A 16,407-nucleotide genomic window follows, 5' to 3' on the forward strand; every position below is an offset into this window, starting at 1 on the left:
GGGTGGAATGGTGGGTTTACTGGAGATTCAGGATTATCCTATTGTGAGTTAGTAGATGCTTTTGATGTTTCTGAGCGAGGTCTCAATTGGTCAATATGACGTCGTATTTCAATGCCTTCTTTTGTTATCAAATGGTAGCTCAGTGGCCCGGTTATTCTAGTGACTTTAGCAGGAATCCACTTTGGTCCTCGCTGATTATAGTTTCTTGCAAATACGGAGTCATTTTCTTTCAATTTCCTCTGAGGTGACAGTTGGTAATCATGAAGCGCTTTATCCAAGATTTTCTCTTCTTTGTCACTTGAAGAATAATCTGGGTGAACTCTGTCTAAGATGGTTCTAATACGCCTTCCGAACAGCAGTTCACTCGGTGACATATTAGTAGAACAATTTGGCGTTATATGAGATGATATTAGGAACTGAGCCAATCTTTTTTGCCAATCTCCTTGAAGTATTCGTCGCAAAGAATTTTTTGTCGTTTGGACCATCCTTTCTGCCTGACCATTCGATGACGGATGGTATGGTGCAACCACGACGTGGCGGATGCCATTGCTTTCATTAAACGATCGAAATTCTTGTGAAGTGAAAGCCGACCCGTTATCAGATACTATTGTGTCTGGAACACCATGTGTTGCGAAAAGGCTTCTGAGGACCTTTATAGTTGATCTTGAATCTGTAGAAGGCACCAAAACTACTTCTAACCATTTGCTGAAAGAATCGACAACAATCAAAAACAACTTGTTTTGGAAGGGCCCAGCGAAATCTATGTGGAGACGAGACCAGGGTTGTTTCGTTTTCTCCCAGGGAAGAACTGTTGCTCTTGGAGGGTTGTGACGACTTTGTTGACATGCTTGACAAGAACTCACTATGTTTTCTATGTCTTGATCAAGTTTTGGCCACCAGAAATAGCTTTGAGCCAACGCCTTTGTTCGAACAATGCCCTCATGTCCCATGTGTAGAAGCTTCAGAGCTTGTTGCCTGAGAGTGGATGGAATGATCACCCTAGTTCCCCAAAGTAAACATTGTTTGTATTGAGAAATTGAATTTTGACGAGAAATGAAAGGCGTAAGGTTGAGATCTGAGTTATGAGTTGGCCAACCACGTTGAGTCCATAATAGTACTTTAGATAGAAGTGGATCCTTTTCTGTTTCTTTTGCTATTATATTAGCGGTGATTGGTTTAACCTCATCGGATTCAATGTATAGCACGTCATTCAAGACTTCATTTATCTCTTGATCAACAACATTGGAGGAACATGGAAGACGACTCAAACCATCAGCATTCGGAATAGAAATTCCCGGTTTGTATACAAGATCAAAGTCATATCCATTTAAAAGGATACTCCAGCGAATCATTCGAGGTGACAGTGTGTTTGGTGTTTGTTTATCCACAGTGAAAAGACCCAGAAGTGGCTTATGATCTGTTCTAATTTCAAAATGCCTCCCATATAAGTAATTGTGGAATTTTTTAACCCCTCCAATGATGGAAAGTGCTTCCCTATCTACTTGAGCATATCTTCGTTCTGACTGACTCATTGTCCTGGAATAAAACGCAATTGGAACTTCCTTTTCCCCTCGAACCTGACTAAGCACACAACCAATACCATAAGGAGATGCATCACAAGTTAGTATAAGATGGCTGGAGGGATTGTAATGAGCCAGTATACTATCGGAAGAAAGGAGCTTCTTTGAAGCATTGAAAGCAAGTTTATGTTTTTCCTCCCACCGCCATTTAACATTTTTGTCCAATAAGCGATGTAAAGGTTCTGCAACATTGGCTTTGTTGGGTAAAAAACAGTGATAGAAATTAAGTAAACCTAAAAATGCCTGCAGTTGTTCCTTGTTAGTCGGCTCAGGAGCATCTTGAATGGATTTGACTTTGTCCGGGTTAGGACGAATTCCGTCAGAGCTCACAACAAATCCCAAGAAGTCAACTGATGTAGATAACAAAGAACACTTTTCGCTTTGGAGTGTAATCCCTGCATCTCTAAAACGAGTGAATACTTGTCTTAATGTGGTAATCAATTCGTGTATTGTTCCTGCTTTAACCAAAATATCATCAAAGTAAGGGATTACATTGTCCAAGCCCGAAAGCAAACCCTCAATAAAATGTTGAAATATAGATGGAGCTGAGCTAATACCGAATTGTAGTCTTTTTGGTTTAAAAGCACCCTTGTGTGTAATTAGTGTCTGAGCTAGTGCCGACTTCTCGTCAACAACCAGTTGTTGATAAGCTTGGGCTAAATCTAACTTAGCAAAATATTTCCCTTGGTTTAAGTTTGCTAAGAGCTGAGAGATTGGTGGAATAGGGTACAGATGATCTTGGATAGCTTTGTTTAACGTTGCCTTATAATCACCGCAAATTCATATTTTACCATTGCTTTTTACGGAAACAACAATTGGTGTGGCCCAATCCGATACCTGAACAGGTTCTAACACTCCCTGATTAACTAACTTATTCAGCTCTTCTTCTACTGGGGCCTGCAATGCATAAGGTAAAGGGCGCGCTCTTAAGTGAATTGGGTTATAATTCTGGTCAATTTTCAGTTCGATCGGAGGTCCTTTATAGCACCCTAAAGAATTTGAAAATACATCGGAAAATTCACTTTTCAGATGTTGAACATCCAGCTGAGCTTTATTAAGAACTTCAGATTCATGACAGTTGATTGAAAGTACTCCGTTTACTTCAATGTTAAGACTTTTTAGCCAATTACGCCCCAATAAACTATTTCTATTACCTTCAGTTATGACTAACGGAAGGAAACCATTGAACTTACCGTATTTCACATAAACATTAGTCTGACCTAAAACACTTACAGGTTTACCACTGTAATCCTTGAGTTTCCAAGGAGAAGGTTGTAGTTTACAGTTTTTATGAGAAATTGTATTCCATAGTTCTCCTCCTATGATAGAAACACCTGCACCAGTATCAACTTGCATTAGAACTTTGTGATTATTTATGTTGACAGTGGTATACAGTTCCGGTACTTTAGTGCAGTTAACTTCCTGGACGTATTGAGTTGTTTCGTTATTTGATTGAGGTGGAAACGTTTCTTCTTGTTCATAATTGGTTTCCTCTGACAAAACTTCATGAGCCCGCTGTCCCTTTGATCCGTGTTTTTGGCTAAAATATTCTTTGGGGCGTGGTTTCCCTCCTTTACAAACTCGTGCTAGATGCCCAATTTTCTTGCAAATATTACAAGTAGTCTGAAGATGGGGACAATCCCTTCTAAAATGTCTTAGTCCACAACCAAGACAAACATTAGGTGTAACAGAGTGAGCTGGATTGTTGTTAAATGCAACAAATTTCCTGTTTGAATGGTCAATTTTATGTGCATTAGCAAAACTTGAGCTACTGAAAGAAAGTTCCTTACTTTGAGTTTGAAATAATTCATTTGACTTAGCTGCAATAACAACATCCTGAAGTTTAATAGTAGGTTCTTTCAAAATTTTATTCCTTAACTCATCACTTCTAGATCCAATCAAAATTTGCATAATTAATTCCCTATCCAAGTCTTTGAATTCACAGTTCACAGCTAATGTTCTTAGTCGAGAATAGAAAGAGTTAAACGACTCTGATTCTGCTTGATGACACTTCCTAAAATTAAATATTTCAAAAAGGACATTTTTGGTAGGAGCGAAATAGTCAGTTAATAGTTTTATAACATTTTTGTACGTTATTTCATTAGGTTGTGGTAAACTGTCAAAAATGTAAGCCACTTCCTCACCAGCTAGATTAAGTACTAGTGCAGTTTTCCTTACATCACTGGTAATGTCTGCAGCTAAAGCATACCTCTCAAATTGCTTAATCCATGTACCCCAACGCTGTGTGACACTTGCAGGATTTGTATGGGGGTCAAAACGATCAGGCTTATTGAGATCAATTATCCAATTATCCTCGTCGCCAGTTTAGTAAATTAAAACATAATTAACACAACTGAATTTATTGAACTCACAAATCAGACTAAACTAAAAAGTAAACAAAACATAATAATGTAAACAGTCATCTGACAGATGTTATAAATAAAACATATGGACTTATTTCTTGATACATAACAAGAATCACACCAAAATAATCTATTAAAAAACTTTTAAATTTTGCTCTATCAAAAAAGAGAGCCAGAGAATAGCTCAAACTAACTGAAAGACACAGTAATGCTTAAACATGTTGAATGTGTAAAATCCATAGGTATGTGTTCAGTAAAAGGCCAGCTGACCATATGAGCATAATCTCCACATGTCAACAACAATACAATAATAAAAATTTCAAAATGTAAACATTCCAAGGTAAACATTCTGGTTCAAAAAGTGCAATTTTTCTCTCTTGTAATATTGTTTCTTTGTGTAACATAATTAATTTCTCTCTCCTTTTAATTTGACTTTTCATTTACCTTTTCCTTTTGTGTTCATTAAATAAACCTTTTTTAATTTGACTAAATTCTGTGTACCGTGAGAACATTTGGACATTCATGAAACATATCTTCTCAACTAGAGACAACATTCGACCAGATCTTCTTTCAAGACCTTAATAACGTCAAAGTGGTAACATAACTATAGTTCAGTATTAAAAATTAAACCAAAAGTCCATTATTTTCTGTTGTCAAAATTAAATTAATAACCCATATACAGTCCACTTTATTATTTCTACAATAACCTTTTGATTACGCTACATCTTTGGTCCTTCGAGCCGGATTGTTGATTAACCAATTGATTGGATTAATTATTTGGACTTTTGGTGAAGATTAAAGACGAACATAACCTCATAAACTCTCAATATTGTCGTTCACGCATATTTTGTACTCCCCCTCTACCTCTATCCCTCTCACTCTCTCGATCACATTAGCCTAATAGGCCTACTCCAATGACTGAAAGACTCTGTGACATTATAGTCATTTTGTAAACATTGTACCAATCCTTCAGTGTTTATATTTTTTGTTGATTGGTTCCGAGTTAAGGCCCACAAACTGTTTAATTGAACTAGCCTAATTCATTTTGTTTTATGTTACGAAGTGAAATAACTTTTGTGTCTTGTGTATTTTGACTGTATTTGTGTTCAATGATGGCTCCTGTGAACCTAGCCCCGATTAAGGTTTGTACTTATAAAAGACTAACCAAACAATTCAAAGTTAGGCTTGGAAAAATTCAAGAAAATATAGATTCTATTAATGAAAGTGCGAAAGCAAACAACCTATCCTCTGTGCAAATATAATCACTTCATAACTATTTAGATGAAATCAGGAAAAAGCAAGACGACTTTGAACTAAATTTCAGGCGCGTTTTAGAACATTGTTCTGACGAAGAACTCGATGGCATTATTCTAAATGATGATGAAAATACTATTGGTGAATTATGTATACATCTTTGTAGTACTATAGAGTCACTAATCCCTATTGACGAACCTCAATCTCCCCCTCAAGAAATGGTGAATGATTCCAACTGTAATGCTTTCATGCAACCTGTCCGCCTACCGCAACTTGACTTGAAAACCTTCTCGGGAAACTCAGCCGAGTGGATTAATTTCATAAATCTTTTTGATAGCGCTGTACACCTCAACACATCTCTGTCTCCAGTATCAAAATTTCAATACCTACTAAGCTGTCTAACTGGTTGGGAAGTGATTGTGTTATCAAGCACCCTCACATGTGCCGAGCCAGTATGTCCAAGAAGCACTGCCTTCCTACTCTCTCAATCTAAGGCAAAACGTGCGCATCCCAACTGGGTACTCCCTGATCCGACTCTTCTTTCAGGACACTCCTTCCAAAGGATCAGGGTGCCAAACTGGCAGGCTTCTTTTCTATTTCTTTAATTTCTCGCTATTTTATTACTACTCTCTCACTGTCGAGTCCTCTGATTCAAAATCTGCCTCTAACTATTCTTTTCTCAACTTTATCTTCATTTCCCTATCTAATCATCCCAAGTCAAGGTGGAACAGCATACGCCGAGGACTGCATGGTCAAGGGGGAGCTTGGCCACAAGTATGCGGACTCTGGATACCAGGCGACCTCCAGTTTTAAGCAGCCTTCTCCGGGTAAGCGGGGCTCTGCCCGGGGTGACCCACATTTCCCTAGCTACTCGTGGGACCAACATGGAGAATAATTTAAACCGGGAAACCAACAAAAAAGAAGAAGTAAGTATGGAGGTAGAGGAGGGGACAACTCCCCAACGGATGGAGACATCTGAGGCGGCCACAGGGTCCCAAGATGTCATCCCCCGAGAACCTAGCACTCCCGCCCAGGAGGTGCCCGCACCTCAGGGAGGGGATGCAATGACACTATCGGAGGAGGAAGGCCTCCTCAATGAAGACGACTCCGAAACTGTCAAGGAGTTAGAGGTAGAAGCTGGAAAGCTCAAGCTTACATCAAGGAAACCTTGGCGAAAGATGTGCGGTTCCAGAACGAAGAGATTCCTCTGGCTTGTAAGGAGGGGAGTTCCAAGGCAGGAAGCCTATGAGCAGAGCCTCGAGCCACTAGGGAGGAATGACAATAAAGGGGAGACCAGCAGTAGGCCAAAAAGACCTAGGCAGGACACAACTACCCCCGAAGAAGCCCGTATGAGGAAAAACAGGAAAAAAGAGAGCTCAGCAGGGGCAACGCCTACTACCCAGGAGGCAACCAGTCAACCCCACAAACTCTCTTATAAACAGGCGACAGAGGGGATCAGAATTGGAGTCATCCACTCCGACTATCCCGAGGTCCTGCTTACAAGCGAACAGATGGATGCACTTCAGGAGATCATCTTGACTCTCGTCTGGAGTGAGGCTCCAGAGGAAGGCCTTCGGCCTAGATTCAACGCAGTCTACAGCAGGCATGGCTACATGGTTCTGGTCTGCGCAAATGAGGAGATGGCTGCCTGGATAAGAACTAAAGGCGAAAGGATAAGCCTTGAGGGGGGGATAACCGTGAAGGTCGTGTCTGAGGGAGACATTCCCAAGGCAAAAGTCCTAACGGTCTACTTCCCGAACAGTAGCCAGTACTCGACCCAGCACATCCTGTGGGCACTCAACAGGCAAAACGAAGACCTGCCAGCAGAGACTTGGAGGGCTCTGAGCAGAGTGGAAGTCGAAGGAAATGCAGTGATTTTGGTCCTGTCCATCGACCCAAAGACGGCTGCCAAGATCACTAGGGACCGTCCATTGATTGTGGCCTACAGATTCGGTGTAGTCACGCTTAAGCTGAGGGGCAAAGGTCCGGAGGAGGGAGCTGTTCAATCAGCTCCGGCACCTCGGCCTGAGCCCCCCTCGTCCACCATAACATCAAACGCTGAAGGGGAGGCCACCGTCACTCCAGCGCAGCCAACAACCGCTCCGCCAGCGCAGTCACCAAATGCTCCGCCAGCGCAGTCACCAAATGCTCCGCCAGTGCAACCACCATCTGCCACCCTGGGTGCAAGGAAAAGGACACCACCCTCAACATCCACTTCCACGGTGAGGTCAGTGGAGTCAAGGAGGGGCGAAGAAAGGAGAAGCCAAGACTCCCGGCACTTCCCTATCTTCGACAGGAGAAACTCCCGGGAAAGGAGAGAGGAGAGGCACAGGGGGCCCTCAACTACAAGAAGGGAGCAGTACCGGCCAAGGAGCAGCAACCCTAGACAAGGGGACAGAAGGGAGTCCCATCACCGTGACAGGAGGGGTAAGAGTGACCCCTCAGACAGGAAACGGGAATGAATTCCCGATTCATACAGGCCAACCTCCATCATGCCAAAGGTGCTTCAGCAGCCCTGGGCAGGAGGTTTGCCACCGAAGGGCTCGATTTTGCCCTCCTACAAGAACCCTGGGTAAGAGGAGGAACAATTCGAGGTCTTCCAACCCAGGTGGGTAAGCTGGTATACGATAGGGGATCTGCTAACCCTAGGGCCTGCATCCTCATGAACCCTAACAACGTATGCTTAGCTGTTACAGAATTCACCAGCCGTGACTTGGTAACAATCCAAGTCGATTTCGACTCCACTGCAGGGAGGCAAAAAGCTCTAGTTGCCTCAGCCTACTTCCCCAACCCAGGAGAAACTTGTCCTCCGGGGGCGGTGGTGCAGTTGGTGGAGTATGCTAGAAGCAAGAGGATTCCCCTAATCCTCGGCTGTGACGCAAACGCTCACCATACCATCTGGGGGAGTTCGGACACTAATGAAAGAGGTAAGGATCTCCTGGAATTTATATTTAAGGTTGACTTACAGATAGAAAATATAGGTAATGTACCAACCTTCAGAAATAGAATAAGAGAGGAAATTTTGGACCTCACCCTATCGTTAAACCTTGGTCACCTGGAAACAAAAGGATGGCACGCCTCTGATGAAGCCTCTCTATCTGACCACTGCCATATTAGGTTTGACTTGATAGCAAGCGTCAAAAGCGTTCTGACTTATAGGGCTCCTAAAACAACAGACTGGGTGGGATACAAGGAATCCCTCAGGGATGAAGTTGAAGAAAAGGTGATCCAACTCATGACCATTGACGGCCTTGACATGAAGGCAGAACAGTTAAACAGGTCAATGCTAAATGCCTTTGAGGAAAATTGCCCTCTCAAAACCAAAAGGACAACAAGAAATGTGCCCTGGTGGAATGAGAAGCTAAACAAGATGAGATGTAAACTCCGTAAACTCTTTAACACCACCAAAAGAACCAGGGATTGGGCTAACTACTCAAGAGCCCTAACGGAGTACAACTCAGAGATAAGGAAAAGCAAAAGGAAGTCCTGGAGGCAGTTCTGTGAGGGGATTCAAAACCTACCAGAAGCAGCTAGACTGCAAAAAGCCCTTCAGAGAGATGTGCCTAACCCGCTCGGTACATTAAAACGGGAGGATGGGAGTCACACAATAGGAATGGAGGAGACTCTTGAAGTCCTCATGAACACCCACTTCCCGGGGAACACCCCACTAGGCAACTCAACAGGACAACACGTGATACCCTGGAATAGGAAATCACCTAGAGACATTGCTTTGGCTAGAAGATTTTCGAGTAAGCTGTTCAAGCCGGAGGTCGTGAAGTGGGCTGTCGATTCATTCAGCCCTTTCAAGTCTCCAGGCGGGGACGGAATATTCCCAGCTCTCATCCAAGAAGGACTAGAGGTCCTTTTAAATCATATGATAGCTCTGTTCAGGGGCAGCTTTGCCCTAGGTTACATCCCAATTTGTTGGAGGAAATCAAGGGTGGCGTTTCTGCTGAAAAAAGGTAGAGACCAGGCCCAGCCTAAATCCTACAGGCCAATTTGCCTGTCGTCTTTCATGCTAAAGACTATGGAAAAAGTGATAAACCGCCACATTAGGGATGCATATTTAGTTACTAACCCCCTAAGTGCGAGCCAACATGCGTTCATGAAGGGCAAATCTACAACGACGGCCCTAAGCACCCTAGTGGCAAAGATCGAGGAAACCCTAGAACACCAGGAGATTATGGCAGGGGTCTTCATGGACATACAGGGTGCCTTTGACAACGTGAGTTACAAATCTATAGAGGCTGCAGTCAGAAGCAGGGGCATCTCCCCCGACGTAGCAGCTTGGATAAATGCCCTGCTCAAGAGCAGGGTGGTGACGGCAGAATTGGGAGGCTACTCGACAGCTATCATTGCTCGGCAGGGTTGCCCTCAAGGAGGGGTTATCTCACCCCTGCTGTGGGCTCTTGTGGTGGATGATCTACTGAGAGAGGCTGACAGGAGAGACATAGACCTCCAAGCCTTTGCAGACGACCTAGTGCTGACTGTCAGAGGCAAACACGCAGCCACAGTGAACAACCTTACCCAGACAGCCGTTAGCTTCATTGAGGGGTGGTGCTCCAAAGAGGGGCTCACAATTAACCCTGACAAAACAGAGCTAATCTCCTTTACGAGAAGGAGAACTAACCTAACAGCCCCAAAAATTCAGGGGAAAAGTGTAAAACTTGTGAAGGAAACAAAATACCTTGGAGTTTACCTCGACCAGAAACTGACCTGGAGCAGGCACTTTGACTATGTACTCGCAAAAGGTATAGGTGCTTTTGGTGCTTGCAGAAGAACCTTTGGCAAGAAATGGGGACTCAGTCCCAAACTCACACATTGGACCTATGAAGCCATAGTCAAACCAATGGTTACATATGCAGCCTTAGTATGGTGGCCTAAGGCAGAGCAGACAGTAGCTGGCAGGAAACTGCAGCAGCTGCAAAGGCTAGCGTGCTCGGGGATCTGTGGAACCATGAAATCCTGTCCCACAGCTGCAATGGAGGCAATACTCGACATGCTCCCACTAGGGCTGGAAGTTAAGAAATGCGCAGCCATATCTGCACTAAAAATGGGCAGCAGAGGTGAGCTGAATCTACAGAGGCAGTCTGGCCACCTGTCCATCCTGAGGGGATTCCCAAGCATGGACTTGGAACTAGGCACACCAGACCTCATGACAAAGGAATACGACTTCGAGATTCCTTACCAAGTTGCAATAGGGGAAGAGACAACTGGCAACAGTGCAACTTCAGCAATGACAGAGCATGCTTGGTCTATTACACCGATGGAAGTCGGAAGGATGAGAGATCAGGGCTGGGAGTGTATGGTAACAAAACCAAAATATCTCTGGCCTTGGGCAGAACAACAACAGTTTTTCAATCAGAGGTCCTGGCGATTGAGTGCTGTGCTAATAATATTATTAGCAAGAATCTAAGAAAGGGTAAAATCCTTATTCTCTCTGACAGCCAGGCAGCACTGAAGGCGCTGGGGTCATGTGTGACACAGTCACGAACAGTAAAAGGGTGTAAAAACACCCTCAAAAAGTTAGCAGAGCGAAACCAAGTCAAATTGTCTTGGGTTCCTGGACATTCGGGGCATGAGGGGAACGAAAAAGCCGATGCATTGGCCAGGAAGGGTGCGGAAGACCAACTGTCAGGACCAGAACCCTACTGTGGTACCCCCATAAGCTCAGGAGTAGCCAAAGTCCAAGACTGGGTCAAGGTTCAAAAGGCTCTGGCCTGGATGAACCACCCAGGTATGAGGACGTCCAAATTACTAATCGACCCCACTGATAAAGGCTGGAAAGACTTGCTGAGCCTTAAGAAAGGGGACATTAGTCTGCTAGTAGGAGTGTTAACAGGGCACGGTCCTATCAGGAAACATCTCAGGACCATAGGGAGGTCACAAACAGACCTCTGCAGGTTCTGTGAGAACGAGGTAGAAACCTCAGAACATTTATGGCTGGACTGTCCAGCGTTGGCCCATAGAAGGCTTATATCTCTGGGGAGGTTATTCCTGGAACCAACAGAGATAAGGAAGCTGGGTGTCTTTCAGCTCCTGGGCTACTTGAGGAGCCTAGGGCTGTCAGAATGAATTAAAGGGTGCTACAAAAGGTCTCCAGGCCGAAGTAGCTAGGGGTATGCCAATACCCCAGCCCCCACAAAAAAAAAAAAAAAAAGCTGTCTAACTGAAGAGCCTCTAAATTTAATTAAAAACTTAAACATCAGTGCATCTAACTACGAAATCGCATACAATTTGTTGCGCGATCGATACCACAATCACAGACGCTTAACTTCTTTACATTTAAATGCCATATTGGATCTTCCCATTGCTACATCTGAAAATACAAAATCAATACGTGAATTTCTAAATCATTTTCTGGAACATACACAATCACTTATTGCTTTAGAAAGTGACATCACTACCAATGACAATCCTTTGCTGTCAGCTCATTTGCTCCGTAGACTTGATAGAAATTTACGGCAAAAACTTGAACATTACCGCTCATTCAAATCATGTGAAACTCATTCGTTACCATCTGTGGACGAAATCATTAAATTTCTCAATGAAGAATGCTCAAACAGTGAAGATGCCAACCTACACTCTTCAACTTTTTGTCACAAGGCTAATTCAAAGTCTGCCCTCACATCTAGTAAAAATTACTCCAAACCAAGCACCCGCTATACTGCACTTGTAAGCTTAGATGATCACTCCACTTCTGTAAAGACATTTCCATCATGCTTTGCCTGTCAACAAACCGATCACAAAATCTACATGTGTAAGGTTTTTGCTAAGAAATCTCCAAACGAGCGTTACAAACTTGTAAAGGAGCAAAATAAATGTATTTCATGTCTTGGCAATCACACACTCAAAGATTGTCGCTCAACAGGCACATGTCTTAAATGTAAACAAAAACACCACACCTTGTTACATTTCGAAAATGTTGTAAAGTCGGTGCAGCCTCCTCCTATAGCCAAACCCTCAAAACCTTCAACTGCTACACCTTCTGTAGTCGCTTCTGCTCAACCAGAAATGTCGCTCTCGATTTCTCAGCCAGCAACTACGGTACTTCTAGGCACCGCTCTCATTAAAATTACCGCTACTAATGGAATCTCTCATGTCTTTCGATGTCTGCTCGACAGTGGAAGTCAACTCAACTTCATGACAGAGAGGGCAGCACAGCTATTAAACGTCTCTCGTCACCGCTCTACTCACACAATCGTGGGAATATCTGCATCGCAATCCTCGACAAAGGGACATGCACTCCTAGAACTATCCACACTAGGTAGTGAAGTAATTGCTTCAAATCAACCTTTCCATATTCTAGATAGAATTTCCGCTCCTTTGCCTCGTACTCAACTTTCTTTTGAGGTTTACAAACTGGTAAAACCTTTTGTCCTCGCAGATCCGACCTTTCATATTCCTCAGAATATTGACATTCTGATAGGAGGTGCTTTGTTTCCAGAACTTCTTACTCATCAATCCTACCCATTGGGCTCAAACCTTCCATTCGTTATTGGAACACGATTGGGATTTGTGTTAATGGGCAATGCACCAACTTTGTCTAACTCTTCTCCCACCTCATGCCATTCATCTCTACTCTCCACTACGGACGAGCTACATAATACTCTACTTCGCTTTTGGCAACAAGAAGAGGTACCGCAGTGCAATCTTATCTCTGAAGACGATCGCATCGCTGAAGATCACTTCAAATCAACTCACTCCCGCTCTCCAGATGGAACATATGTGGTTCGACTCCCTTTCAAGGACCAACATCAACCACTGGGCACTTCAAAATCTGCTGCTGAACATAGACTTCACTCAATTGAACGAAAGTTTGAATCCAACTCTAATTTCAAGGTATTGTATACACAGTTTATGACTGAATATGAACATCTCGGACACATGGTCAAAGCATCCCCTTCCGATCTTTCGCAGCCACACTACTATTTGCCTCATCACGGTGTACTGAAGGAAACCAGTAGTACAACCAAACTTCGTACAGTTTTTGATGGTAGTTGCAAAACCAGTACCGGTGTCTCACTAAATGATATTCTTTTAACCGGTCACAAACTTCAGATTGACATTTGTGACATTTTGTTGAATTTTCGTTCACATAATTATGTGTTCAGTTGCGATATAAGGAAAATGTATCGTTGCATTCAAGTTCATCCTGACGACCAGAAGTATCAGTTAATTTTATGGCGTGATCAAAAGACTCGAGAAATCTCCACATACAAATTAACAACAGTTACATACGGTCTTAGCAGTTCACCTTTCCATGCCATCAGAACGTTACATCAACTTGCTGACGACGAAGGAGGGTCCTTCCCAGCAGCAGCCAAAGTTCTACGGGATAATACGTATGTGGATGACGTCATCTGTGGAGCTCATACACTCAACGAAGCTAAGCAACTACGAGATCAGCTGATTGAACTTCTTGCACGTGGTGGTTTTGAGCTAAGAAAATGGACATCCAATTGCCCAGAAATACTCCAAGATTTGCCTCAAGATCATCTAGAAACACCAGTCTTTTTGGAAGCCACTAATCACCCTCATTTTGCCATTCTTGGACTAAATTGGTCACCCATTTCAGATTGTTTCACTTACAACTTAAGTCTCCCTGATGGTCCTCCTACAAAACGATCAGTGCTGAGCATTATAGCACGCATTTTTGACCCTACCGGTTTTTTGTCACCCGTGACCATGTGGGCAAAAACCCTCATGCAAATACTCTGGTCACAGGGTATCCAATGGGATGACACTCTTCCAAATGAACTCGCCGAAAAATGGCACATATTCGTTGATGAAACCTCTCTACTTTCAAGTATTAAGATCCCTCGCTCGTTCCATTTCACTACCACATGTTTCTTACAATTCCATGGATTTTCAAATGCCTCCGAAGTAGGATACTCAGCAGTTTTATACTTCCGCTGTGAGTTTTCAACTGGAGAAATCATCACTCGTCAGATTCTCGCAAAAACACGTGTAGCTCCTTTGAAACGTGTTACTCTACCCCGCTTGGAACTATGTGGTGCATACTTACTTGCAAAATTCACAACCTACTGTTGTACAATTTTCAAAGAAAAGATTGACCTTCCTCAAACTACATTGTGGTGTGATTCATCAGTAACCCTCACTTGGTTACACACCCCCTCATATCGACTTAAAACGTATGTTGCCAACAGAGTTGCTCAAGTCCAAGAATTGATCCCCTCTCACTCCTGGCGCTACGTTCCCTCAACAGACAACCCCGCTGATTGTGCGTCACGTGGTTTGCTTCCCGCTCAACTCATTGATCATCCTCTATGGTGGAATGGCCCTCCATGGTTAACTCTTTCAGATGATCATTGGCCATCTAATCGCTTCGTTCCCATCAACTTGCAAGACACTCAAGAATGTAAAACAACTCCTCTAAATGTCCTAGTTTCAACCCAACCTCCAGAATGGGATCTTCTCTCCAAGTACTCATCGTGGTCCAAACTACTTAGAGTAACAAGCTATGTCTTGCGGTTTATCCACAATGCACGTAGCTCTGACCGAAGACATGGGCATCTCACCGTCTCTGAACTTAAGAACTCAGAGCGTACCATCATCAAGTGTGTACAAGCTACATGTTTTACGAATGAATTGACTCTACTTCACAAAAACAAACCCAGTACCTCTAATCTTCAACGTTTAGACCCTTTTCTGGATGCTTCCGGCATAATTCGTGTGGGAGGCCGGCTTAAGAAGCTATCGCTGAAATTCAACGTCAAACACCCAATAGTACTTCCAAAGAAGCACCATATCGTTGATCTTCTCATAGACTTTGTCCACACTACTCACTTACATTCCGGACCACAACTGACCCAAGCAATCCTTTGCCAAAACTATTGGATTCTTTCGGCTCGTCGAGTCATACGGACACGTATTCATAAATGTGTAAAATGTTTCAAAGTGAAACCAAAGAACATCACTCCACTCATGGGAGATCTTCCTACCGCAAGAGTAACTCCAGCTCGACCATTTACTACCAGTGGCGTTGACTATTGTGGCCCTTTTGACATGAAAGTTGTCAATCTCCGCGGAATGCGTCATATCAAAACCTACATTTGTGTTTTTGTTTGTTTTGTGACAAAGGCAGTGCACTTAGAAGTTGTAGAAGATTTAACAACTGAGGGATTCATCGCTGCACTCACACGATTCATCTCCCGAAGAGGATTCTGTAAAGATATCTATTCCGACTGTGGCACGAACTTCATATGGCCCTGATTCTGCACTGCGTCGAACAATCAAAAACACTCTGCGCACCAAAGAATCTGAAGAACAACTATTGCATTTCACTTCATCCAGGAAAATAAATTTCCATTTCAATCCTCCTGCTTCGCCCCATCAAGGTGGTCTATGGGAAGCAGCAGTGAAAAGTGTCAAATACCATCTGCGCCGTGTCATGGGTGAACACATTCTTACTCTCCTAGAATTCATGACTCTGACTACACAAATAGAGGCAATCCTCAATTCCCGTCCTTTGACACCATTATCTAACGACCCTAATGACTGTTCAGCACTCACTCCAGGACATTTCCTCATAGGATCTCCGCTGGCATCAATTCCAGAAGAAGACCATGCTGATATTCCACTAACTCGGCTCAAAAGATGGCATCTAGTACAAGCTCTCCACCAAAGGATTTGGAAGCGCTGGCAACTAGAGTACCTTCATACACTCCAGCAACGATCCAAGTGGACTCATAAGACAGAAAACATAAAAGTTGGAGATCTAGTCTTGATCCACTCTTCATCGCCTCCTTTGTCCTGGCCCCTTGCCCGTGTCACACAGTTGCATCCTGGCACAGATGGACAAGTCAGGGTTGTTGATCTGAAGACTCAACACGGTTACCTTACTAGACCAGTTGTTAAAGTGTTCCCTCTCCCTCAAAACTAAGCCATACAACTTAAAAAGACCTGTAAATAGCTGTAAATAATATTCAGAATATTCTTCAGTGCTCCGTTTTTTGTACAATTTTGTGTTCATTGTTATAAAACTATCGTTTTATGGAGGCCGGTATGTTCAGTAAAAGGCCAGCTGACCATATGAGCATAATCTCCACATGTCAACAACAATACAATAATAAAAATTTGAAAATGTAAACATTCCAAGGTAAACATTCTGGTTCAAAAAGTGCAATTTTTCTCTCTTGTAATATCGTTTCTTTGTGTAACATAATTAATTTCTCTCTCCTTTTATT

The 16,407-nt window shown here is 43.1% G+C and overlaps 2 protein-coding genes across 2 annotated transcripts; one reads left to right on the forward strand and one right to left on the reverse strand.

Moving 5' to 3' along the window:
* Nucleotides 1-38: 38 nt before the first annotated feature.
* On the reverse strand, nucleotides 39-1,352 carry LOC128984209 (uncharacterized protein K02A2.6-like). Its single transcript, XM_054403507.1, has 2 exons — nucleotides 1,096-1,352; nucleotides 39-1,020 (listed from the first exon to the last, which is right to left on the reverse strand). The coding sequence occupies exons 1-2, from the start codon at nucleotides 1,350-1,352 to the stop codon at nucleotides 39-41; spliced, it is 1,239 nt and encodes a 412-aa protein (XP_054259482.1).
* Nucleotides 1,353-12,211: 10,859 nt separating this feature from the next.
* On the forward strand, nucleotides 12,212-16,103 carry LOC128984210 (uncharacterized). Its single transcript, XM_054403508.1, has 2 exons — nucleotides 12,212-14,778; nucleotides 15,341-16,103. Exons 1-2 carry the CDS (start codon nucleotides 12,212-12,214, stop codon nucleotides 16,101-16,103), a joined length of 3,330 nt encoding a protein of 1,109 aa, XP_054259483.1.
* Nucleotides 16,104-16,407: the final 304 nt, after the last annotated feature.

The sequence above is a fragment of the Macrosteles quadrilineatus genome, unplaced genomic scaffold (genome assembly GCF_028750875.1).
Source record: "Macrosteles quadrilineatus isolate MER2022 unplaced genomic scaffold, UCM_ALF_1.0 Scaffold_2__2_contigs__length_208266976, whole genome shotgun sequence".
In the NCBI taxonomy this organism is placed as follows: domain Eukaryota; kingdom Metazoa; phylum Arthropoda; class Insecta; order Hemiptera; family Cicadellidae; genus Macrosteles; species Macrosteles quadrilineatus.